Source organism: Littorina saxatilis, linkage group LG13 (assembly GCF_037325665.1).
Source record: "Littorina saxatilis isolate snail1 linkage group LG13, US_GU_Lsax_2.0, whole genome shotgun sequence".
NCBI lineage: Eukaryota > Metazoa > Mollusca > Gastropoda > Littorinimorpha > Littorinidae > Littorina > Littorina saxatilis.
In genome coordinates this window covers 25,544,812-25,564,515 of record NC_090257.1, presented here as the reverse complement: position 1 = coordinate 25,564,515, position 19,704 = coordinate 25,544,812, and the positions used below count along the sequence as shown (strand labels likewise).

The window sequence follows — 19,704 nt, the reverse complement described above, 5'->3', positions numbered from 1 at the left end:
TTGTTTGTTTGCTTAACGCCCAGCCGACCACGAAGGGCCATATCAGGGCGGTGCTGCTTTTACATATAACGTGCGCCGCACACAAGACAGAAGTCGCAGCACGTACAGGCTTCATGTCTCACCCAGTCACATTGTTCTGACACCGGACCAACCAGTCCTAGCACTAACCCCATAATGCCAGACGCCAGGCGGAGCAGCCACTAGATTGCCAATTTTAAAGTCTTAGGTATGACCCGGCCGGGGTTCGAACCCACGACCTCCCGATCACGCCTTACCACTAGGCCAACCGTGCCGGTTTAGCCTAGAGCGCTACTGTTGGTCCCTCAATTAGAGATGTTTTTCCTGGTGTGTTTTTGCATTATTCCAAACCAAACTACAAACCGAACGGCAAACTTCGATTTGCGATGTAAGGCTTTTTTTCTTTCTTTTTTTTCTTCTTCTTTTTTTGTATTGGGTGCGGGGGGGGGGGGGGGGAGCTGTTGATGAAGGATCAATCAAAAGCAATCTTCCTTATTTGAAAAATCTAAATCTTAATAAGTGAATTCAGAATAAAATAAAGAAAACAAACGCATCGGATTTTCGACTATGCTTTCCACCGTCCTAAAATGAAAAATAGCACACGTTATCAATAGTTATTTTATTCTCATTTTCTTAGCCAACTATATATAGAAACCCAATGTGATGATAAAATAATAATAAAGTATTAAAAGAAACTTGCTTAGGATTTTGGCCTCACATTTTTCGCCAGCCGACAAATAAACAAAGCGCGGACCATCAATAGTATTGCATAATTATTCAAATGTGTCCAGTAATGATGGGGGAGAGATCGGATGCGATGCTTTTGAGATTAGATTGGAATTTTCTACATGCGGGAGGTTTCTTGCGCTTGACTCCTACCACCTTCCCCCCCCCCTCCTCCCACCCCTAACCTACCCCCCATCCCACCCCCTTTTTTCCCCGCGTCTTATTTCTCTCTGCCTCTCCAAGCCCAGTACAAAGAAACAAATCACAATTCGTCAATATCCTGACATTATCAAGTGTATCTCATAAGCCGCATGCATGCGGTCTCGCTCGACTGCACAGTTTTGATTTGTATCGATCTGTGGCATCGATCCCGTCGCGTGAGGGGGGACAGAGTGATCGATTTGCTTTTACAAGTCACGGGTCAGATCGAAGGTGATCAGACGTCATGTTACGTGACAGCCCTGACAAGTGATTGAACATTAAAGGTACATTTTCTTCACCGTGAAAAATCCACGCAAACAACCACGAGCCAGTGAGAAGAAGAAGAAGAAGAAACAACAAACAACAAACATCTTGTTCACAGGCGTCGGTGTTCGGTCATTGACGCATACTTCTTTTGATCTGACGTATTTGTCGGACATCTAACCGATCGATCGTCCAATACGTTTTGACACGTAAGAGATCTTCTGACCCTCAATTTTCCTTCTAAGCGGACAAAGCCAGAACATTTGGACCGATACATATAATTATATTTATTTTGTCTTCTGAGTAGGCTTGGAACCACACTGCCTGTGACCTTTCCCCTAGATCAGCATAAAAAGCGGAAACACGGTAATAATAGCGACCAAAGATACATTCCTTCATCTACAATGGACATGAGTATTTACACAATAACGTAGTTATAAGTTCTACCATTCCCGTATTTCTATGTTCCGTGCGTGCAAAAGAAACAGCTCAGGGTAAGGTTGCGGGTTCTCACACAAAAACAGTTAAGGCCAAAAAAAAAATAGGTCTGTTTACGGTAACCCGACCGACCCTATTTTTTTCGCGCGACCCTAGACTTTTTTTTGGCATTTGGGGGAAAAAAGAAAAAAAAAAAAAAAAAATCTTGGTTTTTTTTGCAAAATAACGTAAAAATATGGTTTTTTGGAGAAAAAAAAAAAAAAAAATCCCGACCTACCGACCCTATTTTTTTGGCCTATGTTACCGTAAACAGACCTATTTTTTTTTTTGGCCTAAGACGGAAATCAATGCAATGACTTTGTCTCTTATCTGTTGACCTTTTGCAAAATAATACGACGACGACAATGGACTTTGTGTAAGGCTTCAGTTCTCGCCCTGCAGTCCGGACTGACGATCTAAAGCCCGCTACTAGTTCGGCGAACGTTCGGCGACGTCATCAAATCAGGGGATTCCCCTATTTTTTGGTTGCAGCTGTAACCTTCGCAGTTCGCCGATACAATCCTGCAAACATTCGGCGCGTCATCGGCGAACTGACTTTTTATTGGTTGAATATTTCTGTATCTTCATCCTTGAAGAGTGACAATACTGACGGCTTTTACGCTGTCAACTGATCACGAGTCTTCTCACGTGATATTTCTTGATCATATGACCGGTATCACTGATACATTTCGCCGCTAGTTAGTACACCGAACCAGGCACGGTGTAACGTTCGCCGACCTAGTTCGGCTTGGTTCGGCTGTAGTTGGAAGCGGGTTTAACAGCGAACGACAAGAAGAAGTAAGGCTTCAGTCAGGGGCGAACGAGGGGGTTTCTGGGGTTTCCGGACCCCGCCCCCCCCCCAGCCAAAAAATAAAAAAATATTTATGGTGCATTTCTTTATTTTACATTGAGTTTCAATTTTTGGGGTATTAATCAGTGACAAAATCTGCTGCCTGGAACTGGTAATGATCATCCTCAGAATGCACCAGACTGCACCATTTTGCATCCTTTTTTTCAAAATTTTCCGGGGGGACATGCCCCCGGACCCCCCTAGCAAGCTAGGCGCTTCGCGCCTTCGCACCCTTATCTACACAATATACTTTTGGAACCCCCCCCCCCCCCATACAATGAACTGATCCGCCCCTGTCAGTGATATCCCGTGTGTGTCGTACCGTTTCTACTTTCTTTTCTTATGATCGGGATCTATTTCGTCTTTGCTGAGAAGCACTTGTGTTCCTTATTGTTCACTGTCCTCTCCACTATCTTTATTACACCCCCGGTATAGGGGTGTGTTTAGGTTTCGCTCGATGTGTTTGTTTGTTTGTTTGTTTGTTTGTGTTCGCATATAGATCTCAAGAATGAACGGACCGATCGTCACCAAACTTGGTGAACAGGTTCTATACATTCCTGAGACGGTCCTTACAAAAATTGGGACCAGTCAAACACACGGTTAAGGAGTTATTGGTGGATTAAAATTATACAAGGACATATAGAGGAACATCTTAATGGTCAAAGGGAAATAACCATTCTCACTCAGTCACTGCCACCAACTGAGAAGGTTATTTCCCTTTGACGGGGGTGTTTTTCCTACCTCGTAGGAATTTCTTGTTATTACAGTCCCTCTGACCTTCTCCCTTACGGTCTGATTATATTCAAACGGGTTCTGAGCATACCTACTTTTCACTGTTCCGGGTTATGCATGGATATATTCAGAAACACGAATACGGTGAGACGTTTCCTTCATCAAGTTGTAGCATTATAAGTTCCGAACAATTAAATAATTGCTAAAAGGGGGAACGGCTTGACCAATACCTCTGGTTAAAGCTACACTGACCGCCAAAATAACTGCTTCCATTTGGGCCACACGATATTTTCCCCACATAAATGTCCATGCTTGAGTGAACAATTTGGTTAAACCTGAATTAGTTATGTTGTATCAGTTTGCTTTAAATCTTGTCAGAAACAGGCATCAGACACAAAAAGGGAAAGGTATCGTTTCAGCTAGGTGGCCATTATTTTGTTCTACATGGATATTGCCCCTTTAACTAACAAAGGAAGGCGTAATTACACCGTGAAGAGGCTTTCATGTTTTTAGTGCCGAGGATTAGCACAAAGAACTGCAGGTGCTATAGGTATGTGGCCAGCGGGGGATTAATTATTTGTCTTGACACCTGGGATGTTTGAACAGGAGGGGGAGGAGGGGGAGGAGTGGCCAATGGGTTTTGCGAGGACGGCTGTGACTGAGAGAGCGGTGGGGGGGGGGAGAGGGGGGAGAGAGACAGACGGACAGACAGACAGACAGAAACTGAGACAAAAACAGAGACAGACAGACAGACAGACAGAACAAAAGAGGGAGATAATTGAGAGAGACAGAGACAGAGAGAGAGAGAGACAGAGAGACAGAGAGAGAGAGAGGGAGAGCGAGAGAGAGCGAGCGAAATAGAGAGAGAGACAGACAGACAGACAGATAGACAGACAGAAAGACAGACAGACAGACAGGATATCAAAATTAGGGAAGAATGACCATGGTCCTCACTCTTGATTGTGTATGTGTGTGTGTGTGTGTGTGTGTGTGTGTGTGTGTGTGTGTGTGTGTGTGTGTGTGTGTGTGGTGTGTGTGTGTGTGTGTGTGTGTGTGTGTGTGTGTGTGTGTGTGTGTGTGTGTGTGTGTGTGTGTGTGTGTGTGTGTGTGTGAGAGAGAGAGAGAGTGTTTGTTGGTGGTGGTGGTGTTGGTGGGTTTTTTTTCTTCATGTGTGTGTGTCTCCCTTTTCCATCAACAGCAACAGAGAATTGAGTTTTTATTCTTGTATTATAATAATTGTTGTCACTGGTTTTCTGTTTTGCATATTCCAGGACATATTAATTAGTCCCGCATACTACTAAAGGAACGAAATATAAGACCGTGATAATGCTTTGTATGCTACCATCCAGGACGTCGCATGTCTATGCCAATTTCGCGTAAGCTTGACAGAATACAGAATGATACTTTATTGGCGAAGAGTGGGAACTCACACTGATAGTGCAGTTAAAGGACAACAAATCCAAAACATACTAATGCATAAACAGAGTCAACACAACCAACAACAAAACTAATCAGCATAATTATTCTATCACTTCCTTTCTTAACCGTCAGTCAGCTAACAAATTACTTCACTGTGTTTCTTCAGCTGGTTTTCTTCTTCCTTTTGACTAGCTTGGCAACCCTAAGCTCAACATATATTTTGAATTCCCAAACTTTCCAAAACCTTCCAAAACCTTCCTGAATAATTTATTTTCCTATTTTTTGTGATAAAAAAATTCCCCAAATCCCCAAAATTTCAAAACTGCAAATAACAATTTTCCCAACTTTACAAAACCGTCCTTAATTTTCCTATTTCTTGAGAAAAAAAATTGTAATTCCGAAAATTTGCAAAAACTGCAAATGACAATTTTGCGAACCTTTCCCAACGCATTGGAATATTGAAATCTACGATGAAAGGATCGTATGACATGTTTCTGTGTTGCAGAAAACTGATGGGTCAGAAAGTAAGATCCTAGTCATGTTGGACTTGCTCCCCCTGCGGACCACTCAGGTCTACGACAAGCTCGCTGATGCCTTGCACGTGTCAGGTCACACTCTGCTGGCTGATTTCCTCAGGGAAGAAGGTACGTCAACGGTCAGTCTGTGTACAGGAGAGAGAGAGAGAGAGAGAGAGAGAGAGAGAGAGAGAGAGAGAGGGGGGGGAGAGAGAGAGAGAGAGAGAGAGAGAGAGAGAGAGAGAGAGGGGGGAGAGAGGGAGAGAGGGGGTGTGAGAGAGACAGAAAGAGACAGACAGACAGAGAGCGACAGACAGCGAGAGAGAGAGAGAGAGAGAGAGAGAGAGAGAGAGAGAGAGAGAGAGAAAGGGAGAAAGAGACAGAGAGAAAGAGACAGAGAGATAGTGAGACATGGAGAAAGAGACAGAGAGAAAATGAGACATAGAGAGACAGAGCTAGAGAGGGTGTTAGAGTGACAGAGACAGAGACAGAAACAGCTAGAGAGAGTCTCATTCTCACAAATCAAAACGTCAATCCTTTGTCTGTATGCATTCGAAGTCATGAATTTGTGTGAACAATCCCATGACGGGTTTCAAAACTCTGTCCGGATCATTGTCTCGTTGCCTTTTGCAGATCGTAGCAAACAGCCGCTGGACACGAAGGATCTCTTCCGACGTTTGCCTTTCCTGGCGAAGAATATGAAGGAGCAAGAGAAGAAGGACATGGAAAATTATATGATTGAAAAGGTAAGCAGATGTCTTTTTGTTGAATGTTTCGTTCTTTCATTCTTTCTTTCTTTCTTTCTTTCTTACTGTCTTTCTTTCTTTCTTTCTTTTTTTTTCTTTTTCCTCCCGAACCTAGAACTTGTTTTTACCCTTCAAGACTTATTTCAATTACAAATGGCAAAACTGGATTTTGCGAACTTTACAAGTTGTATGGGACGCAGCTCGCACGATTTCCGGTGTAACACGAGAAAATTACTCCCACGAGATTTTTACTCCGGAGTAAACATTTCGTACGAAAACGTTACTCCCTTTACGAAAAAAGCACTCCCCCATTACACGAGAAAATTACTCCCCAAGACGGGTGAGTTCCGAGTAAACATTTCGTACAAAAATGTTACTCCCCTGACGAATAAAAACCCAATAAATTACTTCACTCCAACACAAGCAATTTAACTTCCCATGCCAGGTGTACAAAAGTTTTACTCCCTTGTCCCCTGTTAGTCTTGGTGGTGGAAGGAGGGTAGCGCGACATTCGTGTGCGCGAGATCACTTATTAGCATTATCCCTTCGCCCGCATCCCATTTTTGCGTACGAGATTTTTACTGGAAGTAAAAAAAATGGGGAGTAAAAATTTCGTGGAGGGAGTCATTTTTTCGTGCCTTGGGGAGTTCTTTTCTCGTACGAAAAGTGTACTCGGAGTAAGAATTTCGTATGAAATATTTACTCCGGAGTAAATTTTTCGTGGAGTAAAAATTTCGTGTTACACCGGTCAATAAAAAGCCCACTTCATCTCTCTCTGTCTCTTTCTCTCAAAAGGACCTACCGACCCTTACCTTTCGTCCTTGGCATCAAAAACAAACTGTTCTACCCCTCAATATTCCGTTTTGTGTGCTCCAGATCCAGAGCGCCATCCTGGCCAGCACGTGGCAGTGGGACACCAAGGAGAAGGACAAGGCGCTGGTTGCCAAGCAGGAGCAGATAGAACAGTCTCACGTGCACGAGCAGGAGATGCAGAAGAAACACGCACAGGTTGGATGCCCATTCCAATAGACGAATAACTATGTCGGGTTTGTGCGGATTGTGAAAGAGTGAATACCCTTGCTTTTACGGGGGAGAAACATTTGAGGGGCCAAGCACAAGCGAGGGGTAAGTCTAAAGGCGCTGGTTGCCAAGCAGGAGCAGATAGAAACAGTCTCACGTGCACGAGCGGAAGATGCAGAAGAAACACGCACAGGTTGGTTGGGGGTAGGGGGGGGGGTAGGGGGGGCAAGGCACTGGTCGCCAAGCAGGAGCTGATAGAACAGGCTCACATACACGAGCAGGAGATGCAGAAGAAACACGCACAGGTTGGATGCGCATTCCAAATAGAGGAGGTTGCATGGTCAGTGGATGGGTTGGGGGGCAAGGCGCTTAATTGTTGCCAAGAGATGCAGATTAAACACGCACAGGTCTGATGCCCATTCCAATAACTCTGTCGGATTTGTATGGGTTGTGAAGGAGTGAATTCCCTTGCTTTTACCCTTGCTTTTACCTTTTACATTGAAGGGGCCAATCACTAGCGAGTGATGAGTCTAGAAACACGTGGACAGGAGCACGGGTGAATCTATTTGTCCATGAAAAAGCAAGGGTATTCACTCTTTCACAAACCATACAAACCCGACAAAAGTGATTGGTCTGCAATGTCACGTGTTGCTTGACTCGGTGTTTCTATGGAAAACACGAAAAAGCAAGGGAAAGCAACTCTTTCACAGCCCATAAAATCTTGACAGAGTTATTTCCGAACATCGTCTATTGGAGAAAGTAAGGGAAAGATGGAGGCTAGATATACATAAAAAAAATGCCTTTAAACTTGCGCGAGTGAACACAGAAAGTCTTTCTCTCCTATTTCATTTTTAATCAAAATCAAATTGTCTCTTTGTCTTTAACTCGGCAAAATAGCTCAGTCGGCTTCAACACCAGTTGTCACTATCGGCGCAGGTAAGATCCCCACGTTCGACGAGGGATATATATATCCCAGAGTCAAGTTCGTGCAGACTCTTCTCGGTGTCAAAACATCCCCGTGTGATCGCTTGCGCACGATAAAGAACCCACGATCACAGCAACAGTCTCAGGGCTTGGAAACATGGGTACACACATGCAGAAAAAAGATAAAACAGCCCGAATTTCCATGAGGGTACCCTCACAGGACTAAATGAAATCTAATCTTACCTCTTACGTTAGTCTATGTGCCAATGTCGGTAAACTTGAACTTTAGTGTGTTAAATTCATAGCTCAGAATTCAGTGGCATTCTTTACTAATTTTTGATACAAGTCCCTGTAATCAAGCCAAAGAACATGTGTCGTGAAATTAATTGAGGGATTGAGATTCAAACTTAAGCATAATTAATTAATTTGGTTGTTTGATCGACAAAAATGCCTTGAAAATGGCGTACGTTTTCAACCAAGGGACATCATTTACACGATCGAGTTGCCTCCCCTGTCCGCCCATACGGATAATTCCTTCTTTGACGCATGTAAACGAAATGCAACAGTACAGTTCATCGGAGTTCATTCCGTGACTTCAAAGGGATCTAAAATGACTTGTCATGATTACAAGTGCAGGTTCTACCAATTTGGAGGCTTAAATCCCTCTGAATTACGAGCTATCCACTAAAGTTCAACATCACCCCAATGTCTGTGTGTTCTAAACTAGACTTTCTCTTCTCTCTTTCACCCCAGGTGCTAGAGGCCGAGCGAAGGGCGAAAGAGGCAAGGGAGGAAACTCTGGCAATGAAGGCAGAAATGAAAGCCTTGACACACGGCTCCATCAAAATGCAGCACCAGTTGAAAGAAAAGGTCGACACGCAAATGCGTTTCAGCGTGGTGAGTTTGTGTCCATTCAAGTGGATTTTATACTAAGTCAAGTGCATCTGGTTAGGATTCAAGTTAATTAGTCAATGCGTTTCAGCGTGGTAAGTTTGTGTCCATTCAAGCGGACTCAAGTGCATCTGCAGGGCCGGATCTGGGGGAGGGGGTTCCTGGGGTTCCGGAACCCCCCCCCCCCCCCCCCCTGGCCATCCAATGTACCTCTCAGAGCAAAAAAAAATGTGGACTTTGGACACCTGCCTTCAGTTGGAACCCCCCCCCCCCCTCAAACGAACTTGGTCCGGCCCTGATCTGGTCAATATTCCAGCTTAGTTTTCCAGGGCTGGGGTGCACGAGCAAGTTACAATCCGGGTGGGAGCCTGCCGCCGTGTTGGGTTGGTCCTTGTTCACCTCGACAGCTTAACTCGCTGACTGTCCAGATCTGTGTCAAATGTCATATCTTGGTCCAAAATACAAATAACGTATATTAAAATGTGTTCAACCCCAGGCCAACGACAACATCGCCATGAGGATCAACAACAGGCTGCAGATGGCGGAGGGAACGCTGAAGGAGGTGCATGAGAAGCTCAACACGGTGGTCAGCCTCAGCCCGCACCAGACGGACAAGGAGCTCATGTTGAAGGCGGAGAACCCCTACTTCTTCTTGCCCGAGGACGTCGACCTCTTCATCTCTCAGTTCAAGAAGCTGCTGGTCGTTCAGCTCAAATACGAGGACCTCCTTGAAGAGAGAAAGTATGTAGTGTGTGTGTGTGGGGGGGGGGGGTTGTGTGTGTGAGTGGGTGGGTTATGTGTGTGTATGGGGGGGTGAGTGGGTTATGTGTGTGTGGGGGGCGGGGGTGGGGGGTTATGTGTGAGTGTGTGGTGTGTGAGTGTGTGTGTTTGTGAGTGTGTGTGTGTGTGTGTGTGTTTGTGTGTGTGTGTGTGTGTGTAAAGGCTTTCCAGAATTGAGCCCGAAGTTGACTTCGCGAAGTCTATTTATTGAAAATGCAGTGCCTAAACGTAATGCAGCAAGCTTTGCGAAGTTAACTTCGCGAAGTCTATTTATTGAAAATGCAGTGCCTAAACGTAATGCAGCAAGCTTTGCGAAGTTAACTTCGTGAAGTCTTTTTATGTAAAATGCAGTGCCTAAACGTAATGCAGCAAGCTTTGCGAAGTTAACTTCGCCCAATTGTGTTGAGGCTTGAATTGAAACCGAAGTTGACGGTCTTTTTACCAAACAGTTCAGTGCCAAACGTCGTGCAGTGATTACTGTGTGTGATACATGAAATGCGATATGAATGCTGTTTTTATATTTAGTCAAGTTTTGACTAAATATTTTAACATCGAGGGGGAATCGAAACGAGGGTCGTGGTGTATGTGCGTGTGTGTGTGTGTGTGTGTGTGTGTGTGTGTGTGTGTGTGTGTGTGTAGAGCGATTCAGACTAAACTACTGGACCGATCTTTATGAAATTTGACATGAGAGTTCCTGGGTATGAAATCCCCGAACGTTTTTTTCATTTTTTTGATAAATGTCTTTGATGACGTCATATCCGGCTTTTCGTGAAAGTTGAGGCGGCACTGTCACGCCCTCATTTTTCAACCAAATTGGTTGAAATTTTGGTCAAGTAATCTTCGACGAAGCCCGGACTTCGGTATTGCATTTCAGCTTGGTGGCTTAAAAATTAATTAATGACTTTGGTCATTAAAAATCTGAAAATTGTAAAAAAAAATAAAAATTTATAAAACGATCCAAATTTACGTTTATCTTATTCTCCATCATTTGCTGATTCCAAAAACATATAAATATGTTATATTCGGATTAAAAACAAGCTCTGAAAATTAAATATATAAAAATTATTATCAAAATTAAATTGTCCAAATCAATTTAAAAACACTTTCATCTTATTCCTTGTCGGTTCCTGATTCCAAAAACATATAGATATGATATGTTTGGATAAAAACACGCTCAGAAAGTTAAAACGAAGAGAGGTACAGAAAAGCGTGCTATCCTTCTTAGCGCAACTACTACCCCGCTCTTCTTGTCAATTTCACTGCCTTTGCCATGAGCGGTGGCCTGACGATGCTACGAGTAAAATGGCATTGCGTTTCATTCTGTGAGTTCGACAGCTACTTGACTAAATATTGTATTTTCGCCTTACGCGACTTGTTATATGTTATACTCTTACTTTCTGCCTATGTCTTAATCCCAAGCGCAAGACAAATTCTTCTATGTGAAAATTGAAGCCAATAAAATTTGAGTTGAGTTGAGTTGAGTTGAGTTGAAAGTTAAAGGCATATGTACTCGATGACTATACACGCTAATTGCTTTACCAACAGCTGGAGACATGCTAAATTAAGTTCCCTGCAAAATATTGTGGTCTAGGACCCCTTCAATGTTGAGATATGTTAATTTTCATTTTGATCTGGATCGTCCTATTTATAGATTTGGCAACACATGTAACGTTGATGCAAGGGAGCTAACACCGCGGCTTTGTTGACATCCTCACTTTTTCAGAGGCTAGAACAAGCTGTAATGCATGTATTATGGTCCGCGCATGGTGACATATCGTCATTATATGGTCTTATGGTGCGTTTGACATCGATTATGGGCAAACTACACTTTGTAAACACGGGAGCGCGTACATATGCCTTTAACTTCGCACAATTAATTTGAGGCTTCACGACCATTTTGCGAAGCCTTTTCACCGAAAATGTAATGCCAAAGCTTCGTGCCCAAGGAATCGACTGTGCACAATGAATATCAGGCTTTACTCTGTGTCTATAGGTCGTTTGCGTGTGTCAGTGTTGTTTGAAGGGTTAAGTTCTTTTCGTTTCTTCCCAGATGGTATGTCCTTAATTAGGGTTAAGGTTATTTTCTTCAAAGTTTAATTCCATCACCAATCAATGTCCGTAATAGGTTAAGAGGTTCATGAGAACCTTATTAAAGGATCGTAAGTCTATCATCTCTTTTCTTTCAAAGTCTAAAAGTCTTCTCAAGCCCTGTTACTGCCCTTGATTGACAGTCAAGACCTCTACCATAATTCGTGTGGTAACGATTTTGGGGTGGGGGGTGGGGGTGGGGGGGGGTTCAAAAGGTGGAGGGATGGGAGTGGGCCTTTTCTTTCCATTGGTATATCCAGGCACATTTCGAACAACTTGAATACAGGGTAGCCAAAATATCAGGCAGTAGACTTTTAACTTCTTAATCTGTATTACCCCCATCTCCGACAGGTACATCCTGGAGCACCTGGGGCTGGCTGACAACCATCAGCACGACGACGACTCGGAACAGGCCAGCCTGCTGAAGGCCTACAATGAGTTCCTGTCCAAGAACGACGAGCAGATCCAGGCGCTGAAGGGACAGGTGGCCAAGTACGGTGACCTCCTGGAAGACGCCACCAAGACCAAGGAGCAGGAGGATCGGAAGATCGCCGCAGCGGGCACGGTCTGGCAGAACGCCATCATGTCCGTCATGAGAAAGCAGCTGCAGGACCTGAAGGGCACGCTACGAAAGAAGGACACCACTAAAGGCATCAAGGTAGGGTGGACTGGGGTGGCTTGTTGTGAAAGAAGGACACAACTATAGGCATCAAGGTAGGGCGGACGGAGGTTGCTTGTTGGTTCTCAACGTCCCTTCAACCTAAGAATCTTAATCGAATGAAACAGAGCGCTGTTTAATTAAGATGTGAGGAACAAAGGGAAGTAAGCCATCTAGCTGGTGATTATTTTTCGTCTAATTGTTTTTTACATTTAATGAAGTTTTGACTAAATGTTTTAACATAGAGGGGAAATCGAGACGAGGGTCGGGGTGTATGTGTGAGTGTGTGTGTGTGTGTGTGTGTGTGTGTGTGTGTGTGTGTGTGTGTGTGTGTGTGTGTGTTATGGAGTGGTATAGCCCTTATTGCGCCAGATGTTATGGTCCTTTATTGGCCGGTTTCTAGACAATCATAAATGCCTCTACACCACTCTATAAATTTAGTATTTGTTTACAGGCTTGAATGTAATCTGAATAGTTGTCCGCTACAGTAGCTTTCAAGGCACAAGCGCACACGCACTCACACACGCAAAAACCTGGTGTTAAATGGATCTTGACACTGCCAAGACTAATTATTATTGTTTACAAAGCTTTTTACATCACAAAATCATTTCCGGGCTTCGACCAGTACCCTAGGCCGACAACACCGCAAGAAACTCTACAGTCCAAGACGCAGACACCTTTTGGCTCAAACAAAGCAGCTTAACAGGTAAGACGAATAGGTATTCTACTGTACGTTACCCTACTGCCATCTTTCGGCCCTCAAGATGTTGGTATGGCTGTAAGTCCTTCAGACGACTGACAAGGATGCACCAGTCCTCACGACACCGCAACCATTGCTTGACGTAGTCCTTGATCCTTCCAGTTCGTCTCGGCGGCTAACTGTAGAACCCTGCCAGCTCTCCATGCCATGGTCATGTACACCAAGCCGCAGTTGACTGGTTCAGTTCAGCCTCCGGCGATGAAAACCCCCCAGTTGGAACACTGTAAAGTTTATAGTCCATAAATCAACTTGTCTTTAGTTTCTTTCACTCGCACAATAAAAATACTCACTCGTCCAACATATTAAGCTGCATGAGCCAATATAATTATTTACACGTTAATTCCTGTTTTCTAAAGTCTAGAAAACGTTACGTAAAACCCTCACATGTTTAAGCAGTGTAGCACAATAGCTTAGGCCTACACAATAACGTTAAACACAGAAACAGTCACTCTTCACATACGACAACATGACATGAAAATATAACCGGTTTCAAACATACCTCAAAAGAGTGTAAAGCCAACATTTAGTACAGTCGCCGGCCTGGCATGAATATGAAAATGGAAGATATCATGTAAGCTGATAGGGAAAGTTCGTCAGTCTTCATCCTTCTTCAGTCAGATACCTAAAACAGGAGCCCGTCTGCTAACGTGTTACGAAAAACATGAGTCGAGCTTGGCTCCTTGACGGCGACTGATTTTCCAAAGTCGTTCTTGCTATGACATTGCCAGTGAGCTGGCGCCTGCATTACTTGCACGTGCAAAAACCTTGTCAGTTACACAAAGGTTCAACTGCGGTCAACGTGACGGTATGCAGCCTATAGCCCTTTCCAATGTCTGACCATCGCTATAGTCTATTCTATTTACAACAATACACATTACCACAAATACGAGTAAACCGCTTCGTAACATCACCCCCTTTCCTCAAAAGAAAATGAATTGTTCAAAAAAACGATGAAATTTTCTGAATCTCGATCAGAGATTATCCAAAAAGTCAAAAGAATTATATACAGGTCATGTTCAGAAGCTGTTTAAAAAAATATCATGAATGAAACTCGAGTAAGACCTTGCAAGAATATGCCAGTCAACACATCAAATCAAAAATCAAATCAAATCTGAGAATGTTACTGGACAAACAGGACAAACAAAACAATCATTCACACCCGTGTAAGCGCACGTGCCTTGAGATAGAAAACAATACTGCTAAAGGGTCACACAAACAAACACTATTGGGCGCCATTTGTTATGGAGTTGGCATAGCCCTTATTGCGCCAGATGTTATGGTCCTTTATTGGCCGGTTTCTAGACAATCATAAATGCCTCTACACCACTCTATAAATTTAGTATTTGTTTACAGGCTTGAATGTAATCTGAATAGTTGTCCGCTACAGTAGCTTTCAAGGCACAAGCGCACACGCACTCACACACGCAAAAACCTGGTGTTAAATGGATCTTGACACTGCCAAGACTAATTATTATTGTTTACAAAGCTTTTTACATCACAAAATCATTTCCGGGCTTCGACCAGTACCCTAGGCCGACAACACCGCAAGAAACTCTACAGTCCAAGACGCAGACACCTTTTGGCTCAAACAAAGCAGCTTAACAGGTAAGACGAATAGGTATTCTACTGTACGTTACCCTACTGCCATCTTTCGGCCCTCAAGATGTTGGTATGGCTGTAAGTCCTTCAGACGACTGACAAGGATGCACCAGTCCTCACGACACCGCAACCATTGCTTGACGTAGTCCTTGATCCTTCCAGTTCGTCTCGGCGGCTAACTGTAGAACCCTGCCAGCTCTCCATGCCATGGTCATGTACACCAAGCCGCAGTTGACTGGTTCAGTTCAGCCTCCGGCGATGAAAACCCCCCAGTTGGAACACTGTAAAGTTTATAGTCCATAAATCAACTTGTCTTTAGTTTCTTTCACTCGCACAATAAAAATACTCACTCGTCCAACATATTAAGCTGCATGAGCCAATATAATTATTTACACGTTAATTCCTGTTTTCTACGTTACGTAAAACCCTCACATGTTTAAGCAGTGTAGCACAAAATAGCTTAGGCCTACACAATAACGTTAAACACAGAAACAGTCACTCTTCACATACGACAACATGACATGAAAATATAACCGGTTTCAAACATACCTCAAAAGAGTGTAAAGCCAACATTTAGTACAGTCGCCGGCCTGGCATGAATATGAAAATGGAAGATATCATGTAAGCTGATAGGGAAAGTTCGTCAGTCTTCATCCTTCTTCAGTCAGATACCTAAAACAGGAGCCCGTCTGCTAACGTGTTACGAAAAACATGAGTCGAGCTTGGCTCCTTGACGGCGACTGATTTTCCAAAGTCGTTCTTGCTATGACATTGCCAGTGAGCTGTCGCCTGCATTACTTGCACGTGAAAAACCTTGTCAGTTACACAAAGGTTCAACTGCGGTCAACGTGACGGTATGCAGCCTATAGCCCTTTCCAATGTCTGACCATCGCTATAGTCTATTCTATTTACAACAATACACATTACCACAAATACGAGTAAACCGCTTCGTAACAGTGTGTGTGCGTGTGTGTGTGTGTGTGTGTGTGTGTGTGTGTGTGTGTGTGTGTGTGTGTGTGTGTGTGTAGGTAGAGTAAACTACTGGACCGATCTTTATGAAATTTTACATGAGAGTTCCTGGGTATGATATCCCCGGACGTTTTTTTTCATTTTTTCGATAAATGTCTTTTATGACGTCATATCCGGCTTTTTGTAAAAGTTGAGGCGGCACTGTCACACCCTCAATTTTCAATCAAATTGATTGAAATTTTGGCCAAGCAATTTTCGACAAAGGCCGGACTTTGGTATTGCATTTCAGCATGGAGGCTTACAAATTAATTGATGACTTTGGTCATTAAAAATCTGAAAATTGTAATTAAAATTATTTTTTTATAAAACGATTCAAAATGTATTTTATTTTATTCTTCATTATGTTCTGATTCCCAAAACATATAAATATGTTATATTTGGATTAAAAACAAGCTCTGAAAATTAAAAATATAAAAATTATGATTAAAATTAAATTTCCGAAATCGTTTTAAAAACTATTTCATCTTATTTCTTGTCGGTTCCTGATTCCAAAAACATATAGATATGATATGTTTGGATTAAAAACACGCTCAGAAAGTTAAAACGAAGAGAGGTACAGTAAAGCGTGCTATGAAGCACAGCGCAACCGCTACCGCGCCAAACAGGCTCGTCACTTTCACTGCCTTTTGCACTAGCGGCGGACTACGTTCAGTTTCATTCTGTGAGTTCCACAGCTTGACTAAATGTAGTAATTTCGCTTTACGCGACTTGTCTTTATACTGCATTCGCCATTTTATTTACCAACACTTACAACTGTCATTTCACCAACAGGAGGCTGACATCGGAAAGCTGAAGGAGAAGATGGCGGTGATGGAGCAGAGTCTGAAGGACAAGACTCAGGAGTTAGAGCTCGCCACCCAGCGCCACGTCAACATCGTCGAGTTCACCAACGGAGCTGCCAGCGCCGACAGCCTCGACGGATCCACCCCAGGAGGAGGAGGAGGGGGAGGGGGAGGCGGGGTAGGGTTAGCGCCCGCTGCGCCCTCCCCCAAACCTCGCGGCACAGGCACCGCCCTCCCTCCTCTGAGGTCGTCCAAAACAGGTTCGAGTCCCCGACCCGGCATAGCACGTCCTCGCGCCCAGTTCGGCGTACCCCGAGGCATCGTTGTGGAGAGCGATGGCCCCATGACCATGTACCCGGCGGGACTCACCACCATGCAGCTCCGAGTCCACAGGGAGGACACCGCAGCGGGTGGGGAGAGGGCGGCCACGGGTAACGCCAGGCCCCAGATGGGGTCGGGTCTGGGTGACCTGAAAGCCATGCACGCGCACACCAAGTACCCTCCGTCTCGCGGCGGGGGGATGTCCATGAACTTGGATGCGTCTAACCATCTGGGGAACAAGCACATGCACCCTTCGTCGACCCCTAAGCGAAAGATGCCTGTCAAGGTCAAGTAACGAGGGACTAGGTAGGAGAGCACTGAGTTTGTTTTTTTGTTTTTGTTTTCTAGCTGAGAATCGGCTTTTTTTCTGAGATATGAGGACTCGCAGAGGGAAATATCAAACTTTACACTGAGAGCACTGAGTTTTGTATTCTCTACATGAACGAGAAAAAGAAGAAGATTTCAACTATTTAGCCCTGATTGAGCCCTGATTGAGCCCTGATTGAGCCCTGATTTAGCCCTGATTTAGCCCCGTGTAAGGTTCACGGTCACGCTGAGTCAATCTCAAACGGTCGTTCTTCTTTCCGTATGTGACGTCACTTCTACTGGGTTAGTTCGGGACAATGCCGAAAGTTTCGACAATTTCGGAAGTTTTCGGCATTCCTCGGCGGTATACCTTTACCAAGCGTGAAATACTTTGAGCATTTCTGTCGAAATGACGGCACAATTTTTGGCGGAGCATTTCGGTTGAAAGAATAAAACTGTTGGTCACTTGTCTCTGAGACGACTGAGTGTAATGACTGATTGCGAGGACTTTGATCAACGAATGCATTTAAAGGAAAAGCTCTGTGATATGCTATTTAATCGCTCCTCTGTGTGATTGAAAACTGTGATGATAAGGTTTCTTGAATAAATTTACTTTCCCGTTTTGGGATTTGCCATCAGCATTAATCTTGTGTTGGCGATTTCTTTCACTTTCTGATCCAAGGAGCTATCAACAAACTTGTGTGTGATAATATAAGATGTTTTGTGGCTTGCTGTCCGACATTGTTTTTTGTTACACAGCTCGTTATGAATGAAAAGTCGTGAAAATGATGACAAATAATTGTATGTGCCTGCTTCGTTTGTCTGAAGGAGGTTAAAAAATACACAAGCATTACACTCTCATGTATTGACGTATCATCGAAGCTACTACGTTGTTACCGGTACCGCAATGGGTGTTTTTTTAATCATACGAATCGTGAAATATGTGGAACCATCAACGAACGCGTATGATATCTCTATTGTTGGATTCGATCTGCAATATGGATACATTTTGAATGTGTGTAATACTGTTTACCCTAACTTTTCCTACTTTCACTGAATGTATTTAATTTGTGTTACGTTGATGATTTATTGTGATACTTGTGTTTCTGTTAACGGGTACGTCGTTTCTGTTAAAATGTACTTGACCAGAACGGATTCACACTAAACTTCGTGAATTCTTGTGAATAATACAATACAGTAGATACATTTTACAAGGATTGGCGCCTGTATATATATGCGTGTTTTGATGTAACCCTTAGGTTTTTTCTTTCTTAAATCCTTTTGATACTGCGACCACCAAGCCCTGAACATCTCCCCCTCCCCCACCCATCCTCCCACCCCATGTATGTTGTAATTGTTCAAGTGTTCTTCTGTTGTATGGTTATGTCCCTTTGTTTAGGTGATGTCCTGTAATGTACAGTATATATACATGTAAAAATAAAAAAAATAAAAAAATTCACAAAAAGAGAATAAAAAAAATAAAAAATAAAAACTTCGTGAATTCAGGTGGCTGACCACACCTGCACACGCACACACCAGGGTAGCGCGACTCTGTTGCTGCTAGCTTTCCACTTGGAGGAAGCGACCCGAATTTCCCAGCGAATAATTGGTCAATAAAGTAATGAACATGAACATGGAACGCTTTTAACGGAAGTGCTGCCGCTTTGAACAAATATCTTGTAACCAAAACGGATAGACTGCTAACGCACCAAATTAAGACTTTAAAAACTCCTCCGAAAGCGGCGTATGGCTGCCTAAATGGCGGGGTAAAAACGGTCATACACGTAAAAGCCGTGGGAGTTTCAGCCCATGAACGAACAAACAAACAAGACTTTTAAAAAAAACCAAGTACTGTTAAATTATTGGAACGTTTAATTCAGAACAAAACCAAACACCCACAAGACCTTCCACAGGTCTAACGCCTCTAAAGTGAAAAAAACCCAAAAGACACAACAGGCAAAACTAAATGATACTGTGACTTATCTTGGCATGCCTTGAGAGCTTGGTTTCATCTTAGAGTTACCCCAGTCACATTTTAAGATAAGTCACACCATCATATAGTTGTGTCTGTTGTCTCCTGTTTGTCCACTTTGAAGACCGGTAGGTTGAATTTTTTGTGAATTATTTTAATTGTCCTGGGGAATGAAACGTTCAAATAATTTACGTCTTTACCTTTTGTCAAGTTTTGCGAGCGTGACCCGCCCCAGTCTTCGGGTTAGCCGAGACTTTCTAAAGGTAGTCTCGGCGATGACTGGTTTTTTTGGTTATTGATCTTTATAGTTTGATAACGACTGACAAAATGATTTTATATCGCTTCACGCGACTTTTGTTATATTCAAATTGCAGATGTTTTGATTTTGATTGCTCACAAATACAAAAGTCGTACAGCAACTGTGAGCAATTCTTGTTTTCTTTTTAATAAGACTGATGCCTTATCTTGGTAGGTTGGTTATACTTTCCCAATAAAATATGCAGTTTTTGACAAAGCCCACTTATTTGACAGTACATGTATTATGCGGTTTTTGTTTGTGAGTGTTTGTTTTTGTTCTGACTTCGGAGAGTCTTAATATTAATACCGTTGGTTTTTGTGTGTGGCAG

At 43.3% G+C, this 19,704-nt stretch overlaps 1 protein-coding gene and 2 long non-coding RNA genes across 4 annotated transcripts in view; 1 reads left to right on the top strand and 2 right to left on the bottom strand.

Annotated features, from left to right (window-relative positions):
- Positions 1–19,704, top strand: part of LOC138945367 (coiled-coil domain-containing protein 18-like) — a 50,701-nt gene extending 30,997 nt beyond the window's left edge. For both annotated transcript variants that reach the window (XM_070316791.1, XM_070316792.1), the window contains exons 3-9: positions 5,193–5,331; positions 5,836–5,948; positions 6,825–6,956; positions 8,646–8,789; positions 9,280–9,524; positions 12,003–12,309; positions 16,469–19,704. In XM_070316791.1, coding sequence (XP_070172892.1) covers positions 5,193–5,331; positions 5,836–5,948; positions 6,825–6,956; positions 8,646–8,789; positions 9,280–9,524; positions 12,003–12,309; positions 16,469–17,095 — 1,707 coding nt within the window. In that variant the 3' untranslated portion in view covers positions 17,096–19,704. The remainder of the gene's footprint in view (positions 1–5,192; positions 5,332–5,835; positions 5,949–6,824; positions 6,957–8,645; positions 8,790–9,279; positions 9,525–12,002; positions 12,310–16,468) is intronic.
- LOC138945361 (uncharacterized) lies at positions 12,849–14,251 on the bottom strand. Its single transcript, XR_011448974.1, has 2 exons — positions 13,569–14,251; positions 12,849–13,290 (listed from the first exon to the last, which is right to left on the bottom strand). It is a non-coding gene; the product is annotated as an uncharacterized lncRNA (long non-coding RNA).
- On the bottom strand, positions 14,508–15,647 carry LOC138945362 (uncharacterized). The gene is made up of 2 exons (XR_011448975.1): positions 15,218–15,647; positions 14,508–14,949 (listed from the first exon to the last, which is right to left on the bottom strand). It is a non-coding gene; the product is annotated as an uncharacterized lncRNA (long non-coding RNA).